This window comes from Mixophyes fleayi, chromosome 3 (assembly GCF_038048845.1).
Source record: "Mixophyes fleayi isolate aMixFle1 chromosome 3, aMixFle1.hap1, whole genome shotgun sequence".
In the NCBI taxonomy this organism is placed as follows: domain Eukaryota; kingdom Metazoa; phylum Chordata; class Amphibia; order Anura; family Limnodynastidae; genus Mixophyes; species Mixophyes fleayi.
In genome coordinates this window covers 153230071-153250229 of record NC_134404.1, presented here as the reverse complement: position 1 = coordinate 153250229, position 20159 = coordinate 153230071, and the positions used below count along the sequence as shown (strand labels likewise).

The following is a 20159-nucleotide window of genomic DNA, read 5'->3' as shown; positions in this document are numbered from 1 at the left end:
TCAGCCACATAGTACTTTCCCTGTTCATTTTCAGCCACATAGTACTTTCCCTGTTCACATTCAGCCACATAGTACTTTCCCTGTTCACATTCAGCCACATAGTACTTCCCCTGTTCACATTCAGCCACATAGTACTGCCCCCAGTTCACATTCAGCAACATAGTACTGTCCCCAGTTCACATTCAGCCACATAGTACTTTTCCTGTTCACATTTAGCCACATAGTACTGTCCCTAGTTCACATTCAGACACATAATACTGTCCCCAGTTCACATTCAGCCACATAGTACTGCCCCAGTTCCCATTCAGCCACATAGTATTGCCCCCAGTTCACATTAAGCCAGATAGTATTGTCCCCAGTTCACAGTCAGCCACATAGTACTGTCCCCAGTTCACTTTCAAATAGATGAAGGCAGCAGTTGTGCAACTCAACCCGTCAGCACACGCGTATTCAGTTCCGCAATGGAACTAGGAAGATCTTATGCACATGCGCAGGTTCATTTAGTCTGTCTTTAGTGTTACAAGCAGCCCGGGCGTTGTGCCAGATGAGACTGCGATGCGTGTCATGTCTGGCATGCATGCCGGGGTTTGCCGACCCCTGGTCTAGAACTTGGAACACTTAAGGCTAAATTCCAACCATTATGCATTGAAAATTCCTTGGCCAAATGCAGAATGTTAATATTTTGCAGAACAATTTTAATAATTTCACTCACATCTACATGTAGGTAAATAGCTTACTGCACCTTAAACCCCACCTATTTTATTTCTCAAGGTGCATGCACCACTTACCCAGTGCTGTGCTCAGACTGTGCTCAGGGCTTGTGTCTTTGAACCTTTAACAATAGGGATAAGGCCCCATGCCTCCCTATTCCCCTTTCCTGAAACTAGGGTGGGGACTCATGACATCCCTGACTCCTAGAGCCTAAAGGCCCCTTAAGGGGCAAGGGTCTTCAGGATCTCCCCTGCTGCAAGGTGGGCCCTTTTCTCCCTGAGGTCAGTCAAACTTCTCTCAGGGTCAACTGCATCTTCAGCTCCCTTTGGAATGTTCGCATGTGTATAATAAATATAATAGTGCCATTTAAGGCCCCAACCGTATGGCCAAAACTTTTCCCTGTCCCAGCAGAAAGGCTACAGCACAGGAGAAATAGTGCTGCCTAAAAATATATGTGCCCTACTCTGTGCACTGGTGTTCTCTACCACCATGAGCATTTTCAGGCACATAGTACCTTGGCTTCAGGTAGTCGACCTATTGACCAGAGGATCAGGTGACACTCCATAGCCTATTGCGTTTAAGCCCCACAATGTTCATTGGCATCTACATCTGTCCTTAGCCAAAAGGCTCCACCTGTACATTAGTTACACCCCTTTAACACAGAAAGGTCTGATAGCATCGCCAATCAGAATAAACCCTCAATAGTTAAATCATAGTCACCGTTTGTTATTTTTGTTTGATAATGCTTTATTTTGCACTAATAATACATAACTATAGTAGCAGGGAAGAGAAAAGGGTGACTCAAGGGCAAGATACAAAAACATAGAATAGGGATAATATGACATTGTAGTCTAACCACAAACTATTTCACTACCTATTGCTCCCTCCCACCAACTATTCAAGTAGATAAGGAAGAGGAAATAGGCAATTGTGATGTCACGTCAACAATGGAGCTTTGGTTGCACAAATTCTTTTTTTATGACTACAGAGTGAGAAAGACTAATTTACTAACAATGCATTTATTGGGTGGCAATTTTTTTTTTTTTACATGTCCTTGGAGGTGGTGGAGATCGGGCCTTGGTCTATAATCATAATGATCATGCAGCATTTTTGTTTATAAGTGAGGCCTAGTCTTGCCCTTCAAATCTGGTTTCTATGGCTTATAGAGCATCTCCTGGCTTTTAGGTTGGGTGCTGGCATGCCCAGGGACAGTGTTTACAGACTCCAATACATCCCAGAGATACACATACATAAAGGAGAAAATACAGAGCTTTTATTGCGTAATAAATAAAAATCTTGTTATATCTTTCATTTTAGAAAATATATGTTCTATATTATTCAATGGAATTTTTTTCTGCACTTCTCTTATTCATGCTGGTACTAAAGCATCTAAGCTGCCTTAAAGTCAACAAACGCTGCCTTTCAGTTTACATTTTTCCTACACTAACTTGCAGATGTATTTCCACGATGCTTTTCCGTAATAATCCTCATATTCCTTTAAATGAGGCTTTATACACAAACCCTTCAAATAATATTCGGTAACACAACTGTGTTTATTGGTTGTTAGTGAATCACAAACGTTTCTTCCATCAGGTGTATAGCAGTTTACTATTATTTATTATCTTTTATTTATAAGGCAGAACAAGGAGCGCTGTGTATGGCAAAGGCAGGCAGTTATTTGCCCTCTAGTATGTGATTCTTGTTTGTGCTGCTTAAAGTGTCGCTCATCTAATATGAGTCTCACTATGATTTTTTACGTTTTGTTATGTTAACTGTCCAATCAAGTCACAATATGATTGTTCTTAGAATGACCCATTTCTCTAATGGCAAAAATGATTCCGTTTGTGCTATCACAACTAATAGTCTGTTATTTATTTAATGTCAGATAACATGCTCTGTATATTAGTCTGACGGGTCCTTTTTTCTCTATTTATTTGCTTTTATTTGTTTAATTTGCTGTCACCATTTCAAACCATCATTAAGTGTCATCTATTCAGCAGTGAGGGAATGTGGGATTTGCAATAAAATTATGTTTGTTTGATTTGAAGAATTTAGACTGTTGTAGCTTAAATCCAGCAGTGGCAATTTCTGACTGCGCTGATTAGTAAACACATGTTCAGAACATCTCCTTATAATTGTAGGATGCTTGAAATGTTTTCAAAGTAGTTTTGCTCCTGGGATTTAGTCTATTCATCTCAATTGATTCTTATGATAGTCTCAATCTCATTCTTAATTCTTCTTGTGTTTATTTGCACACAGAAACTAGAAAAGAACAATTTAGTGCATATAACACACACTGGAAAGAAATACTGTTTAAACACCTGCATAGATATATTGCTTCAATATATGATATGCAATTTATCCTCTGTCAAGAAAGATTTTTCTTAAACACATGAAATGTAAGTGCTCTAGGAGGAGAACATATGCACCATTTAGATACAGTTCCAGGTCCATATTTGTTGATTGGTCACAAAAGCCAGCTTGGATGGTTGAGCAATTTTTTTTTTAATTATTATTTTTATCTCTTTTTTACTTATTTACTATGTACCTGCAAGTATGTTAGAATACAATCAAGCATAAAGATGTCATGATAACTTGAAGGCTGGGATTCCCAGTTATTGTAGGACAATACCAAAACGCAATCCATACCTTGGTAATTAATAGTAGGGTTATACATCCTAAAGTTTAACAGTCATTCCATGCAATACTTTGGCAAATGATGTGAGATCCCTTAATAGTATGTATATAGTATAGTGTGTTGTGGGGGTTGTTAAAGAGTCTTAAAGGGCCTATTTATCAAGCCTTAAAATGGTCTTTTAAAGATCAGTATTTAAACTTTTTCAGATTTACATCTTTTACCGTTATTATCTATAATTAGGCCATGTGTAATGTATCAAATATAATACGTGCGTAGTCTGTTTAGGAAGACATTCATTATTATTTAAGCATTTATGTATCCTAATTAATACACTTTACTGAATTAAAACAATGCTCTGTTTGTGATTTTATTCGCTAACCTTTGTGATCTTTTAGGGTGGAGTGGGTGAGACAGGACCTAAAGGTGAGCAGGTGAGTGATGTGTGCTATAAATGTTGTGTTTGTTAAATGATCATATGTTTATGTACAGAAAATTTTATGTAATTGTTTTAACTGTATTCTGTTTAATGCAGGGTAGCGCTGGAGAAGAAGGATTTGGTGGAGAAAAGGGTGAACATGTAAGAGATTTGTACTTGTGCATTCATTATTTCATACTGTGTAAGACATTACTGAATGTTAAGCTGTCTATTGTGAGAAGGAATTATGGGTATAACACCCACTATCAGAAAACACAGCCACACACACATATATGTGGGTACAATATAACTGATTAGTATATTAGTTGATTCCTCTTATTTCAATTTACTTTACAACTAGCACACCAAAATATTAAAGTGTATAATAAAATAAGCCGTTCACTTTTTAATTCTGTAAACTCGCATGTATTATTATTGTTAATTTGACATGGTTCGACATGGAACTAAAAATGGGTGTCCATTTCTCCAAACCGTAAGAACTTCCCTATCAGAAGTTTGTACTATAATAGACTACACTGCAATATCTCATGCACTGTACAAGCTAGCTTTCCATTAAACCAATATGTAACATTTAAGAAAATAAGCCTGTCAAAGAATCCGTATGCTTGTACTGTCCATGGAGAGCTTCACTACATAAAATGTGAAAGAAATTAAACAAGTAAAACCATCATCATCATTTATATAACGCCACTAATTCCCCAGCGCTGTACAGAGAACTCACTCACATCAGTCCCTGCCCCATTGGAGCTTACAGTCTAAATTCCCTAATATATATATATACACACACACACACACACACAAGGGTAAATTTATTAGCAGCCAATTAACCTACAAGTATGTTTTTGGATTGTGGGAGGTAATCGGAGCACCCGGAGGAAACCCCACACAAACACGGGGAGAACATACAAACTCCACACAGATAAGACCATGTTCGAATCGAACTCATGACCCCAGTGCTGTGAGGCAGAAGTACTAACCACTAGGCCACTGTGCTGCCCCAACCAGATAGCTTCCGTTGCCCAATAACGTATAAATGGCTGCTCTGGCAGTAAGGGCAAGCAGGAATTTGAAAGGAAAACACTATGTTTGATTATTTTTAACTTGTTAATCTAAACAAGGACTATGATTACGAGGGGTGGGATTGTAAATAGCTTCCTTGTGCAAATCCCCAATACTTGTCAGTCATACGAATATTGTAATTGTCATACTGACTCCTAACTCCTAGTTACTAGTTTATTAGAATTGATCACTTGAGAGCACGTCTTCTCCTAAAAAGTTCATTGTCAGGAACACATACATTTTTATATGGCTACGTATTACTAGTTGACCAATTTAATAAAATATAAATAAATAAGACCAACTTATTTGTGTTCTTCTTTTTTGAAAATAACTTATCTCTCTCTTTTTCCCTGGGATGGGGTTGCTAGGTAACATGCATACTCATCATAGTGTTTTCCTATTTATATAGTCCATACAGAGGCACATCCCATCTCTCGGCCTGTGTGCTGTGTAGCTAGTGATCCATTTGGCCATTAATGTGGGTGTCAAGTGGATCTGTGATCCATTTTGGCCTTTAATGTGGGTGTCAAATGAACTGATGTTCAGAGCTTAGGGCGAGGGAAAGGAACACACAGCACCTGGTTAGTGCCATGAGCAGGCGACAGTCAGATCGCAGTAACGTGTCACTCAAATTGTCTGACAGTCCCGAGTGATCTCTAATTACGCTGTTAGTCAGTACTGCTGGTCATTTTGGGTCTATATGCACAACGATTTTTGGCCAATTTTTTAAACAATAATATAAATTTGATGCCCATATTGCTGCGTATGTGGACAGCTGTTGTCTACATCATTCTCTTCGTTCACACCAGGAATATCCATGCATCTAGTGAATTTACATGTGGCTTGCTACATTTTTTTATTTCTATGCTCTTCATCTTTCACTTATTCCCTTTTTGAGTTAAATATCCCCAATTCAGCACTTTAGAAGTTCTAATCACAATGATTTTTTATGTGAATTAAATGTTATCTTTCAGTATTCATAGTTTACTCAAGGCATTAATAATACCATTGCTTAGACTGCAACATAAAAAACAAAATGTTACACTGTCTCTATAGAGTTATTCTGTGTTCTATAACTTAGACAAATGACAGATTGAACAATGGGTAGGCTAAACTCATCGAAAGCAACTGGAATAAATAATGCAGTCATTATATTGAGTCTTTTATTACAGGATAGTAAAATTCAGAGGGATAATAACATATAGTACTATTGCTACTACCAGGATGTACATTTTTATATGTAATATATGTGCATCCCCAGTTTATATTAATTGCCAATTTATATTAATTGCCACATTCTAATATACAACTATTAATTGATTAAGCTGTGTTCACTTAGAATGCTTTTAATAGTAACTTAATGTTACATATATGTTTTATTCATGATGTTTTTTTATTTAGGGTGATCTAGGAAATCCAGGTCCAAAAGGATCTGTAAGTATACTTTATTTAAAACACACCTAAAAATTATTGTCTTAACTATTTGTATCAGCTTGATTAAAACATTTAATGTAATGGAGTTAACATTTCCAGAAACCTGTTTGAAACTATTTCTTCTTAAAATATTTGAACATATTCTTATAAAAGACTTATACTTACAACTCGTTACGCTTGGAAACGACCATAAGATCGTTTTCACGTAGTTGCAACTGAGATGCATGTACACCTCTCAGGAGCTGTATGTCCTGTGGGTGCTGCAAGGCTGGGGCAAGGAGACACATTAATGATGATGATTGGCAGGTTGGCTGATTGCATCTTGACCTCTTGAACTGATAGTACTTCATTCACTGCTGCTATGTTATACGGCGTTGCAGCTGTCTATTTGCAGAACTTAATTAATATTTCCATTTGGACTACTGCAGGGAAGAAGATTCCCATGTGAATTTTAAAAGGAAAACAATAGATGTTTATATTTAATTATACTATATATATATGTACAACATTTGCATTTACTACTAACACTGTCAAACCACATCTCTATGCTATCTCTATGCTTTCTCTACACTGCTGCGTGAGTATACACGCTTGTTACTCCTGATATAAACTCAGTGCGTTAGGTACTAATGTACACATCTTTAGAGTTAAATGTGCATCCAACTCCAAAGAGCCCCACTGTGTTGTTGCGGTTCTCCTCTTTATATACCCCCTTATTTCAGGTTATAAAAGTCAATCATAACCAAGATACTACAGTGGGGCATAACATGAGCAATATAAATGTTTTTGTAAAACTACAATTTAACAAATGTTACAATGTTTTAGATAAATAGCATCATTTTTTTTAGACGGGTTCTGAAAATGTATTTCTAAACAGATAATAAGACTAATAAAACATGAAAATATTTTATCCTAGGGAAGACCGCTAAATGCACTTTCTTCTCCCCTTGAATCTTATTTAAATTGCCTCAACCTAGTAGTATAGCATAGTAGTAGTATTTGTTGCATTCTTTGCACTTATAGCAAGGAATTCCTTGATCCCCCCAACTCCTCCCATTAGAAGATACAAACTTTTATACCCCCAGCAGAAGTCTGCATTTTGACCCACAAGTGCATGGGCTCCACCATATAAATATATGGGGTATATTTACTAAACTCCGTGTTTGAAAAAGTGGAGATGTTGCCTATAGCAACCAATCAGAACCCAGCTGTCATTTTGTAGAATGTACTAAATAAATGATAGCTAGAATCTGATTGGTTGCTATAGGCAACATCTCCACTTTTTCAAACCTGAAGATTTATAAATATACCCCCAAGTGTTCATCCAAAAACAAGTGCATGACATAAAATGGCATTTGTGCTGTGGTCCTACAGTTATGTACTTTCATAAATGATCCTTCATGTATATCTGCACACATTGAAATCTACTTCTGTACACTTAGACTGGAATTCCTGGTGAGCCTGGTAATCGTGGTCCAGAAGGAAGTCGTGGTCTACCAGGTGTAGAAGGTCCTCAAGGTTCACTTGGACCCCGTGGTATGCAGGGAGAACAAGGTGCCCCTGGATTACCAGGAAGTCAGGGTCCTGCAGTAAGTCACTATTTAAGACCTATGTGTTTCTGTTTATTTAAATACTTTTTTATGTGTGTTATAATTACCTACTTCTGTTACCTCTGTTACCTACCTCTGTGTATCTAATTACATACCTTTGTTACCTATAGATATGATTCTAAATTCATACTTTTGTTACCTCTGTTAGCTACCTCTATGTATTTAATTACATACTTCTGTCACCTCTGTTACCTACCTCTATGTATTTAATTACATACTTCTGTTACCTCTTCTGTTACCTACCACTGTGTACCTAATTATCTACTTCTGTTACCTACCTCTATGTATCTAATAATTGACTTCCATTACCTCTGTTACCTACCACTGTGTATCTAATTACCTACTTCTGTTACCTGCCACTTTATCTATAATTACCTAGCTTTTTACAAATCATTTGTTTTATTGCTTAGGGTAGAGAACCAACAGATCAGCACATTAAGCAAGTCTGCATGAGAGTTTTGCAAGGTATGTTAAATCTTATGTTATTTCTCCACTCATGTTATTGACAATGCATGATACGTTTAGGTAGTTACATAATATATCTGTTCTTCTACAATTAATTTATATCACTATACAAAAAATAATTCCAATAGATTTAAAAGGAAAGAATAAATTAGGGGATTAAAACATATAAATGCTAAGGGTTTCATACTTTAACAAATTGTAAGCTATTTTAAAGTATTCATACTGTCGTTTACAGTTGTAAAATGCTGTGGATTATGTTGGTGCTATATAAATAAATGTTTATAATAATATTAACAGGCTGAGTACAAATAATGTACTTTTATAATACTAGATAGCTCAATGCTGGCTGGTTTTGCTGATCTCTTCAGCAGACATATATTGGGAGACATTTATATACATTTATTTAAAGATAACCGTATATAAGGGGTGTAGTTACCCAAAGCATCTACTCAGATGTATGTTTTCTTTTTCTAAACTGTACCAGAAAAAATAGTGTTATAGTCTGATTGGTTGCTATGACTACACCTTGTACAGTTTTCCTGTCCCCCATTGTGATTTCCCGTTTTGCAGAAAACGAGATCACGTCAGCATTAGAATATAACTTGCGTCAAATTATAAATATTCTGGGGAAATTTCTTATCTAATGAAATAACTATTAAACTCCAAAATGATTTTCTCAGATATTTCTCAGTCCATTCCAGTGCAGCTATGTTATTAAGTAAAGTATTACATCCACTACAGACAGCTGAAGCTCCTCCCACAGGGTATGCATATGTACAGGTGGTATCTCATAAGGTAAAAAAGTTTGGTCTACAGGCATTTCAGTTACTATGACATAGCTGGCCATGCTCTTGTATATGAATCAACCAATGCATAAAGTATATTTGTGTAAGTCTGCAAAGTGTTCACTCAATCTCCACCTGCTTAGCTAGAGTTGCACATTCCTCTAAACATGGTCATCAGCAGTGGAGGAGGGGAAGAGAGCATGGTGGACATTACTTAAGTATAAACCCTACAGTTATTTTACATGCATTGTTCAGCTCAGTATATAACATAGCCTTTGCTATATATATATATATATATATATATATATATATATATATATATATATATATATATGTCATATAAAATGTGTACTGTGTAATGTGTGCATGTGCTATGTAAGGGCCAAACATGTTGACAATTACTTTTCTGATCTAGATGTGTTCACAATATGACATGTATTTTACAAATATACACAAATAAATAAAAACAAGCAGAAATTCTGTGTTCTAAAGTATTTACAAATTGTTTAACCATATATTCCTTTATAAAAAAATAATAATTGCGTTTGGGATTTAAAAAGCTGCAAAAATATTCACTTATATGTGCCTTAAAGCTTTTTATTTCAAATCTTGTTACAGAACAGTTAGCAAACTTGGCAGCTAGTCTACGAAGGCCAGAATCTGGAGCTGTTGGCCTACCCGGACGACCAGGTCCACCAGGACCTCCTGGATCCCCGGGAGATAATGGTCTACCTGGACATGTTGGAGCAAGAGGACTTCCTGGACTCAAAGGTCCTTCTGGTCAACTCGGTCTTAAAGGTCCTAAAGGTAAGAAATGTTAATGCTTTTGTCTAAGTTTGGTTTTTCTGTGGACCATGACTATGTGAGTTACATACCTTCTTATTATTTTACATATTTATTATATTTATATTTATTAAACCACTATTTTTAACATGTTTTAATTCATAATGACATTTTGTTTGCTATAGAGTAGTGCTTCCTTGTGATGAAAGTTTTACATCTATTAAAATTCACTGTTTACTAATTAGATAATGTTGTTTGCCATTCATTGGGAGTTCTAAATAAAGAAATTAAGAATGAAATATCAACAGATAACTTGTGTACTGTGAGGGATCTGGCTGAGATACTAAGTGGATGCTCTATGATCAGAAAATAGCTGAGGTGCTGTGATATTGCAATCTATATTGGGTAATTGGGGTGAATGGACCAAAGATGACAGCAATCGTCGGTAATAATCCTGTCAGAATTGAGATAATTATTAACAGGCATGGTGGAAATGTGGTTGAAAGATGACCAGCAGTAGTATCAACCAGCCTGGGTGAGCAGAAATCTTCTGACGTCCAGAAGTGATCTGGTGATTGTCCCATATCAAAATTTAATGTGATTTTTTTTTTAGCACATGGAACGATCCCTGGATATGTGAATATATGTTGAAATAACTCCTTTGCATCAAAGTGTATACAGAGCCCAAGTAGCCTACAGTGTAGTACAGAATTAGCTTCAAATATTTAATTAAAGCATAAATCTACAAGCTACACCTGTCATCATTGCTTTCATCATGCACATAAATGTCAGAATATCACCTTCTAATGACACTCTGAACACTTTCATTGTAAACTTTTTGCTCAGTAGGAATCCAAACTATTCTCAACTACTTTTGTTTTTCTTCTGATTTAGGTTTCTAACCTTCCAGAATTGCTACTGTTATTCAAGCTAAAACTACTAGATAAAAATTCCAGTGACATAATGTAGTTGCTGATGTGATTCTTTTTCATAGAAAGTTCCCTATTCGGGCTTCCTAACCCAAGTATCTCGCTGTCTTACTGCTGTAACTACCTGGATGTCACAGCACTTCCTCAAACTCAACTTCTCCAAATCCAAACTCATCCTCTTTCCTTCTGCCAATGTTGCTGTCCCACCCAATAACCCCCTCTTGGTTGACAACATCACTCTCTCTCCTGTTACCCAAGCCCGCTGCCTTGGAGTCATCCTCATCTCTGCCCTCAGCTTTATCCCTAATATCCAGTCCCACACCAAATCCTGCCACTTACTTCCTCCTCTGTAATATCACGAAAATCCGTCCCTTCCTCTCTCAGAAAGCAACCAAAATGCTGGTTCATTCACTCATCATTTCTCATCTTGAATACTGCAATCCTCTCCTCACTGGCCTTCCTGCCTCTCACCTTTCTGTCCTTCAATCCATACAGAATGCTGCAGGTAGGCTCATCTTCCTCTCCCGTCACTCCTCTTCCGCTACTGCTCTGCGTAATTCCCTGCATTGGCTCCCCATTCATTTCAGAATTCAGTTCAATCTCGTTACTCTTACTTACAAAGCCCTTACTGACACTTCTCCCCATTACATCTCTGACCTTGCTTTGAGGTACATACCTAATGGACTGCTCCGCTCTGCCTCTGAGCTCCACCTCAAGTCATCTCTCACTACCTCTTCCATATGCTTGCTTCCAGCATTCTACCATACTGCCCCCATTCTTTGGAACACCCAGTTGGTCTCACAGGCAAGGTCCTCTCTACCTATTGTCCCATGTCTGTCTACTGTCTGACTTCCTTGCACGTCCAGTCATGGATTTTGCTGCACTCTGTGTGAGTCCCCATAGGATTGCTCACACTCATCTGTGCTACTTCTGTGTAATACCTCATCTATTTATTACTTGCTTCTGTATCCGGCGCTACGGAATCTGTAGCACCTTATAAATAAATAAATATTAATAACTATGCTCCAATCTGATAGGCCTAACCCTTTCTGTCAATAGGCCATTAGGAATTTGAGACTTTGGCTACATATAATAATATGTATAAACTTTCTACTTGATTTAAACCCATTGCCAAAGAAAGGCCACTTTCTGGGTCTGTGATCATAAGTATGTCAGTATTCATCTCATGTTATTTAACTGATTTACCATTGTGTAAAGAAGTGATGGGCAACAAGTGGCCCTAGAGTGGCATGTGGCCCAAACCTTCACCTATACGGCCACTGAAGTATACGGCCACTGAAGTGTATTAGGTTGCTTATCACTGGTGTAAAGGACAGTATCAAATATGTCCTCACCAATAGATCATGTCTTTTGGACTTTCTCACGGGAACTTAAGTGAACTATTTGTAATTATGATGACCTATTCCACGCTGGAGATCCCTTTAACTTGGAGGAGATCTCCAAATTAGTTTTTATTAATCATTTCCTCCATTATTATCCATTTTATACTGCATCCTGGAAAAACAACCTGTTGCAGATAAGTAGATATGTTCAAAATAACTTTTGCCAGTTTACTTCTTTCAGACTACAAAAGAAAAACCAATGATTTAGGCTGGGTACTCACTACTTTCCAACCAATGTGTTATCTGCAACGATTCATGTGTACACACTATACATGTTTTAAAAGATTTACCCTTAGATCTGTGCTCTTCAACTGTCATACCCATCGGCTGAAAAGATCATGACTCTGTAAACTCTATGGAGATTCTGATTATAAGTGCATACACACTGCAGGATTGGAATGACATTGGAATGAGATTTATAGTTCTGCTGAACAATCAAATGAAACAACGATCGGTATTTTGGAACGACAGTCATTCATCATTTAAGTATATACACCAATGCTATATTGGCCCGAACGGTCGTTTATTGCTGGGTTCACCCAATAGTTGGTAGGGTTTACCCAACTGAACCCATCATTTTAGTTGTGAATAAAACATTGTGTAGCATTCCATTAACAGTTGTCCAGTTTTGTATATTTAAATATAATGTTTAAAAGCAATGTGTCAGAATTTTTCTTTAGAATAAATAAACATGGGGCACATGGCTTTGGGGAATTTTAGCAGATGTCAGTTGAATGACTGTTCTAACCAAAATAAATATCTGGTGTAACTATAACTAATTTACAATGGCCTGTCCCAGAGAAGTTGTAAATCATTTTGCTGTTCATGAACTTAAAGATACAATGAATTCACACAATACCTAAAATGCATCCTATCAAAAAATGTGTATCAGTTATACAATACTGCGATGTGAGATGCACTTAAAAAAATGTTATAGTGGAGGTATACTGTTGATTTCGACATAATATCATAAATCACACCAATTCTGTCAGTGGCAATTATTATGCACTGGCTAAACATGCAATATGTCATTATACAGTAAAAGTTTTTCATGGCAATTTAACAAAATAAATACATGTTGAAAGTAACACATAATGCTAATTTTTACATCAGTTTAATAGCACATCATCAAGGTATATCTATGTCAAATATCCTGTATAAACATCACATTTCACCTATTAAGAGTTAACACTGTCTGTTTGCAAAGGGTATCACAAGTTGTAACTTTTTTAGCTTATTCCCAGTGCAATTTAACTCAGCAGTTTTCTTGGCTGCATATATCTACAGCAAATAGATACCTGGTCAAGAGGTTCAGTTGTTGTTCATACAAGACAGCACAATGGGAAAGAAATGGGATCTAAGTGACTTTTACTGTGGAATGATTGTTTCTGCCAGGCAGGATGGTTTGAGTATGTCAGGAATTGCTGATCTTCTGTGATTTTCAGGCACAATAGTCTCTATAGTTTACATAGAATGATGCGCAAAACAAAAAATACATCCAGGGAGCCTGATTTCTGTGGGTAAAAATACCTTGTTAATGAGAGAAGTCAGAGGAGACTGGACAGACTGGTTCAAGCTGACAGGAAGCTGATAGTAACCCAAATAACCAACCATACAGAAGAGGATCTGAATGCACAGCGCATTGAACCTTGAATTGGATGAGCTACAGCAACAGAAGACCACACCGGATTCCACTCCTGTCAGCTAAGAAAAGAAAACTTAGGCTTCAGTGGACACAGGCTCACTAATAATGGACAATTGAAGATTGGGAGAGCGTTGCATGGTCTGACAAATCTCAATCTGTGCTGCAGCATGCAGATGATAGGGTCGCAATTTGGCGTAAACAACATGAATCCATGGATCCATCCTACCTTGTGTCAATGGTGCAGGCTGCTGTTGGTGGTGCAATGATGAATGGGAATGTTTTCTCGGCATACTTAAGGCCCCTTAATACCAAATGAGCATTGTTTAAATGCCACAGCCTAACTGAGTATTGTTGCAGACCACATGAATCCCTTTATGGCCACATTCTACCCATCTTCTAATGGCTACTTCTAGCAGCACAAAGCACACATAATCTCAAGCTGGTTCCATGAACATGACAATGAGTTCAGTGTACTCCAATGGCCTCACATCTTGTCATCAGGCTTAAACAGTAAAATCTCTGAACCCCCATAAATAAACATCTAAGTCCATTGCATTCGCCACCCAAATGTTTACCCGCATCTAGAGAAGCCCAGCCCATTGCTAATTGAAAGAAGTTGATATATATGAAGTAAAATAATCATCATCATTATTTGTTTATATAGCACCACTAATTCCGCAGCGCTGTACAGAGAACTCATTTGCATCAGTCCCTGCCCCATTGGAGCTTACAGTCTAAATTTCCTAACATACACATTCAGACAGACAGAGACAGAGAGACTAGGGTCAATTTTAATAGCAGCCAATTAACCTACTAGTATGTTTTTGGAGTGTGGGAGGAAACTGGAGCACCCAGAGGAAACCCACACAAACACGGGGAGAACATACAAACTTCACACAGATATGGCCATGGTCGGGAATTGAACTCATGACCCCAGTGTTGTGAGGCAGAAGTGCTAACCACTTAGCCAACCATGTTGCCCAATAATAATTTAACAAAATACAGATAATTCCTAAATTAAACATTGATGTTTAACATACCCAAATATTTTATATTGTATTATTTGCATTATTTTTTAAAATATTTTATAAGCTGTGTTACAGCAATTATTATCCTTGAGTATTTACACTGTATTTGAACTACCCCTCCCAGAATGCTCAGCCAGATTTATGTTGTTCAAATACATTCAATGTAGTTAAGCAGCTGCTGTGCAGTGTGTCGGTATCTATGCTCTTTCTGATGGAACAGACTTCCAGTAAGGTGAATTTATCCATATTAAATGTCATAGCAAACATTTTAGTGCATGGTCCCAGAGATATACAGATATACTGACTGTCAAAGTGAGGTTATTTCAATTTTAAAATATCTCCATAAAATCTTTATGATACTTTACTATAAAGGCCTTTGGAATTGTAATACATCTGCGGTACCTTAATTTATTAACGTGAAGGTGTATATATCAACTGTACTACACAGTAACATAAGCATTAAGGTGTCATTATGGTAACATCAGACATTTAAGCTGGAAAGGACATAAGTGTGAAAGGGCTGATCTCTTTGCTGTGTGACACTTCTGCAAACTAGCTTAATAGTGTCAATACATCACCACAATCACATTTTAATTTATCAGATGGTGAGAAGCAGTTGGAGTGAGTATTTGTTGTCAGGTTATTTACAACGCTGGATGGATGGTGAAGATCAGAATATATTTCCTTTTCACCATGATTCTTAATTTGTATTTTAACCTTTGCTATATTTATTGTGTGAAAAGAGAATCTAATTTTTCATGTTTATATTCCACTACTGCTTTCATGGCTGCTTTGCATAATTACATAAGTGGCATATGATTCATAATTCCAGATCTCCAGGGAAAATAACACAGGCAAGTGCAAGCTATTGTGTGTGTGAAATGCAGATTGGTTTTAGTAGCACGATGCAAAGTATAATTTTTTTTTCTATATGGGAACAGTATTCAGGAAGATTTATTCACAAGGTGTAATTAATAAAACATTTTTTGTATGTATTTAGGTGATTCTGGTGAAAGAGGAGAAAGAGGATTACCAGGAAGAGGTCCAAAGGGAATGCCAGGAATACCAGGTCTTACAGGTATGCAGTCATAGTTATTTAGCCTTAATGTATACGGTATAAATAATGTTAAAAATGTGGATGATTGCGGACAATCCGTGTACCCTTGCATGACATAAACATGTAGAAACTCTTTACTGTATTTCCAGAATGATAGTTACTGTTAACATCTATGTCTGTGAATTCATTTAATTTGTATTATATTTACAGATACTTATTATGTAGTGAAAATTTATATGGCACATCAGATTGCAGGGAGCACTCATCCCATCTGCTTACTAGATAAGCTGCAGCATCCACAATGGTTGTGTACTCTGATTAATGAATGGAATTACCATGCTCCCAAAATAATTGTTGATGCCATAATGTCATCCATTTATTTATTCCCATTTGTGTGCATAAATGGAACAAACTCAGCATTAGGGTCGGAACACAGCGTCTACGGGCCCCATAGCAAAATTTGGGGGGAGGTCCAGGCAAATCTGGAGACTCCTGCTCTTCTGAGAATACATGTAGGACGACAGATACTCTGGCCCCTGCCCATGCTCAGAAGAGCAATGAGCAGCCTTGGCATTGCCCCTTATATACGGAGTGCTGGTTAGATATGGATGGAACATTAATTTTGGGTGCCAACCATATCTTTTAGATCAGATGTGTCTCAAGGTGTAATTCACATCACTCCTTAGCACTGATATGGTAACTTCTTCAAGTATTACTTGTGGAGTGCACTGATATTTTGTTAATTTAGTGCTAATTACCCAAAGATGCCTAAATATTGCTAAAATTATGTTGATAATTGAAATATATTTGGAGAACTTAATGCTTACTACATAAGGCCAGCTATGACATCTGAGTAAACGTGATCCCCCATAGATGTAACCTCTCCATCTCTCGATGCTCATTTATAGAAATCACCCTACAAAATAGAATAATGGTCTTTCATTTGGGCCTAAACTGAGGTGTAAGAGACTAACTCCCTTGAACATGAACATTCCTAATCTGTACAGCTCTTCCATCAGACCATGCAAAAATTGCACCATCATATGGCAAAAATAGGCACAAATGCTAATTGAGCCGTAGAGGTGGCTGACTTTCATAAATTACCTCCAGTGACAAATATGGCTGATTTGTGAATTTCCCCATTAATACCAAGATTAGACAGAAAATATAACAAATACATTGTGCTAAATCCCACAGCATTTCTTAATTTTCTAATTGCTGTGTTGAAACATTGTCAGTTTCATTCTTCACTTCACTTTAAAATATAATTCTACTTTACCTTTGGACTGCTCTACATTACTTGAAGGCATTCCCCTAACAGACAAAATCCTCTCACAGCATGAGATGCTTCACAGATGGAACTCAATATTGTGCCCTGGTGGACAAGTATTTAAATCATCAGCAACATTACGGGTAGCCAAAAACTGTTGCTGAAAAATGTTTCCCTTAGCATAGGTTGAATTAGAAATTGCACAAGCTGGTGCAGTTACTTCCTCCATGAAAGCCTGGTATTTCGTGTTTGTTCAATTACAGTGCTTTCATGTATATCAAGTATTAAATATTAATATTACACTTTTTCTTATTATCTAGCATAAAATTTAAATGCATAGCATTGACACTTTTTTCCCATTTTTACTTTGTTTTGATTAATTTTAGAATGTCCACATTTGGTAACATAGGTCTCTCAAAACCATCATTCATATAGCTAAAAAATGTCAAACAGGGTGTGCCAGTGTATTTTGTCAAAACCCAAAATAAATTGTACTCTTCTTCCCTTTGGTGCATAGTAACATGGTCTAATTTTGCTGTTAGCTTAAGCTTGTTTGAAATTAACGCATGCGTGCCTGCAAAATGACTGCGAATTTCAGTTACCATCTGATTGAATTTGATCAGATTTTGATTGGGATCAGCTAATATGGGTGTGACTGTTGCACTAAAAAGGCCACATACACCCTGGACATTTGTCCCAATGGCGGAAGAGCAGCATCTGATTAGTTTGGTGGCACATGTTTGATTGAATTGGGCACAAATGATTCTTTGAACATCCAGCTTTCCTTAAATTGAACTTGACACAAAATCTTGACACAATTAGGCACAATACTGATATAATTCAACCACTGAGTAACTATCTGAGTTCCAGATTCACAGCAAAGTCTTCAGCTTTACATCTGCAACAGCTTTGAGATTGCAGCAAATCAAGTGTCTACACAAATCCAACTCTAAACTAATCCAACATTCTTAAATATTTCCCTAACCTGAGCTTGAAAAATTTGTATGGTTCGATAACACCTTGAATAGGTTTTTTTAACTTTTGTCCTACATTTTAGGGATATTATCAGGGAAAGAATGGGGCTTTGTCGCCTTAAATGTTTGGATCAAAAGTAACTGCTTGAAAAGAGATAATGCACAAAACCAAACATGACGTAGCATATTCAGGACTGAAGTCCACAACAACACAACTTATGACCTGAGTGCTGGACAACTTTTGCAATGGCTGACCAGCTGTCTATTTGAAAGTAGGAAGGAAACAGACTACCTGTGCGCTGCTTCACTGAAAATATCTTTAAAATAAATGAAGATTTCAAAGTGGGTTGTAAAAACTCACAATATACACATTCCTGTAATTATTTCGGATTTTCGCTAGTAAGATCCTCCTAATATATGTAATAGTGTTAAGAAATGAAGAGTGAGAGGGAGATCTCTGCATGATATTAAATTATAATGTCACTCGGCACAGAAGATAGTTCAGGCAATTTATTTCAGCACATTTATTTAAAGATGTTCTGTACTGACTGAAACAGTAGTTTTCGTTTTGCTTAAATATTTTTATTTATTCACAGGTGAACCTGGCAAACCAAGCTATGGTCGAGAAGGCCGTGATGGAGAGAGAGGCCCACCTGGCCCAGCTGGGCAACCTGGAATTCCTGGACCGCCAGGCTCTGCCGGTGTGGCAGGATTCTGTGATCCTTCCTCTTGCAGCCTTCAGGCCATCGCTTCCCTGTCTGATAAAGATTCAAATATGAAAGGGCCTTGAACTTCTAATATCGTGTTACTGTCTGCATTTACAAACAACATCACAGAATGGAATGACGGGGAGAGATGATAAACAAGGCTCTTTGTAATTCTAAACAGCAGACATTAACATACTGTGACATTCATAACTACCGAATTTGGAAAAGAAAGATGGTGCTTATAAAAAAAAATCGATGAAGACCTCCATAAGCAGTTCCAAAAAATAAAAAAATAATTACTCTAATAAATATTTTTAACTTGCAGCTTCCAGAGTAAACCGGTAAACTCCATGGATGAAGAAATACCTTGTATTTACCTCACGTTTTAATTATCGTCGTAGTAATTGTGTATAAACCCACTGACTAAATAAAAGTATACAAAAAAGACATATAGTATACATTTCAAAATGCGCAAAATTCAACTGCAAGTAAATCAACAACTGGAAAATATGTAAATTGAAATCAATTGACAGCAGCAAACCCCAGCCCAAATGATAGGAAACGCACACTTCTGGTCTTTTACCAATCCTCTGTGTGTTTTGCATTGGGTCATTGTATTTTCATGTGTATAGAATGGAGGGAAATGGTTCCTGTAAAAATGTGGTACACTGAGTACACAACATGTGCTGTAAATCTCTGTAAATGTGCTATGGATTCTTCTGATGACCAGTATGTCTTGAAGATGCATTTTAATTAAAGACAAAATGACGTTTTTTTTTTTCTCTAGCTTACATTGTCTTTAAGCATTGTGGGTAAAAAAATGTATTACCTGACACCTCCTCTGTGTGACATCCACTCTGCAATGTGATGAAAGCAATAACAGATTTTAATATCCAGAAATAAAATTGTTTTATAACTGAGAATATTTATTTTCATGTGGCATCCATGGTTGTATGAGAAAAAGAAAAGGAAGAAATAAATTCTGTTTCGTAAGCCTGTGCATTTTTTCAATGTATGCTTGAATGAAGTTTAATGAAGAAAATGAACTGGACCCCTGAGGAGACATCTGCCTTTCAGTTTCAAACATTTAGCCTGTAAATGAGATAAATTCAAAGTTTAGCTGTATGCTTAATTTATAATATGTTATATAGAAACTACGGGGGGTTATAGATCAAAGTAATGGCATTAACTTTAATTAACGTTAGGAGACCCATTATAAACATAT

General features: G+C 36.8%; 1 protein-coding gene across 2 annotated transcripts in view; it reads left to right on the top strand.

The window, feature by feature from the left end:
- Nucleotides 1–19927, top strand: part of COL9A1 (collagen type IX alpha 1 chain) — a 236842-nt gene extending 216915 nt beyond the window's left edge. For both annotated transcript variants that reach the window (XM_075202592.1, XM_075202593.1), the window contains 8 exons: nt 3745–3780; nt 3882–3926; nt 6246–6278; nt 7721–7867; nt 8299–8353; nt 9757–9945; nt 15927–16004; nt 18824–19927. In XM_075202592.1, the coding sequence (XP_075058693.1) occupies nt 3745–3780; nt 3882–3926; nt 6246–6278; nt 7721–7867; nt 8299–8353; nt 9757–9945; nt 15927–16004; nt 18824–19017 (777 nt within the window). In that variant the 3' untranslated portion in view covers nt 19018–19927. The remainder of the gene's footprint in view (nt 1–3744; nt 3781–3881; nt 3927–6245; nt 6279–7720; nt 7868–8298; nt 8354–9756; nt 9946–15926; nt 16005–18823) is intronic.
- The last annotated feature ends 232 nt before the right edge of the window (nt 19928–20159 follow it).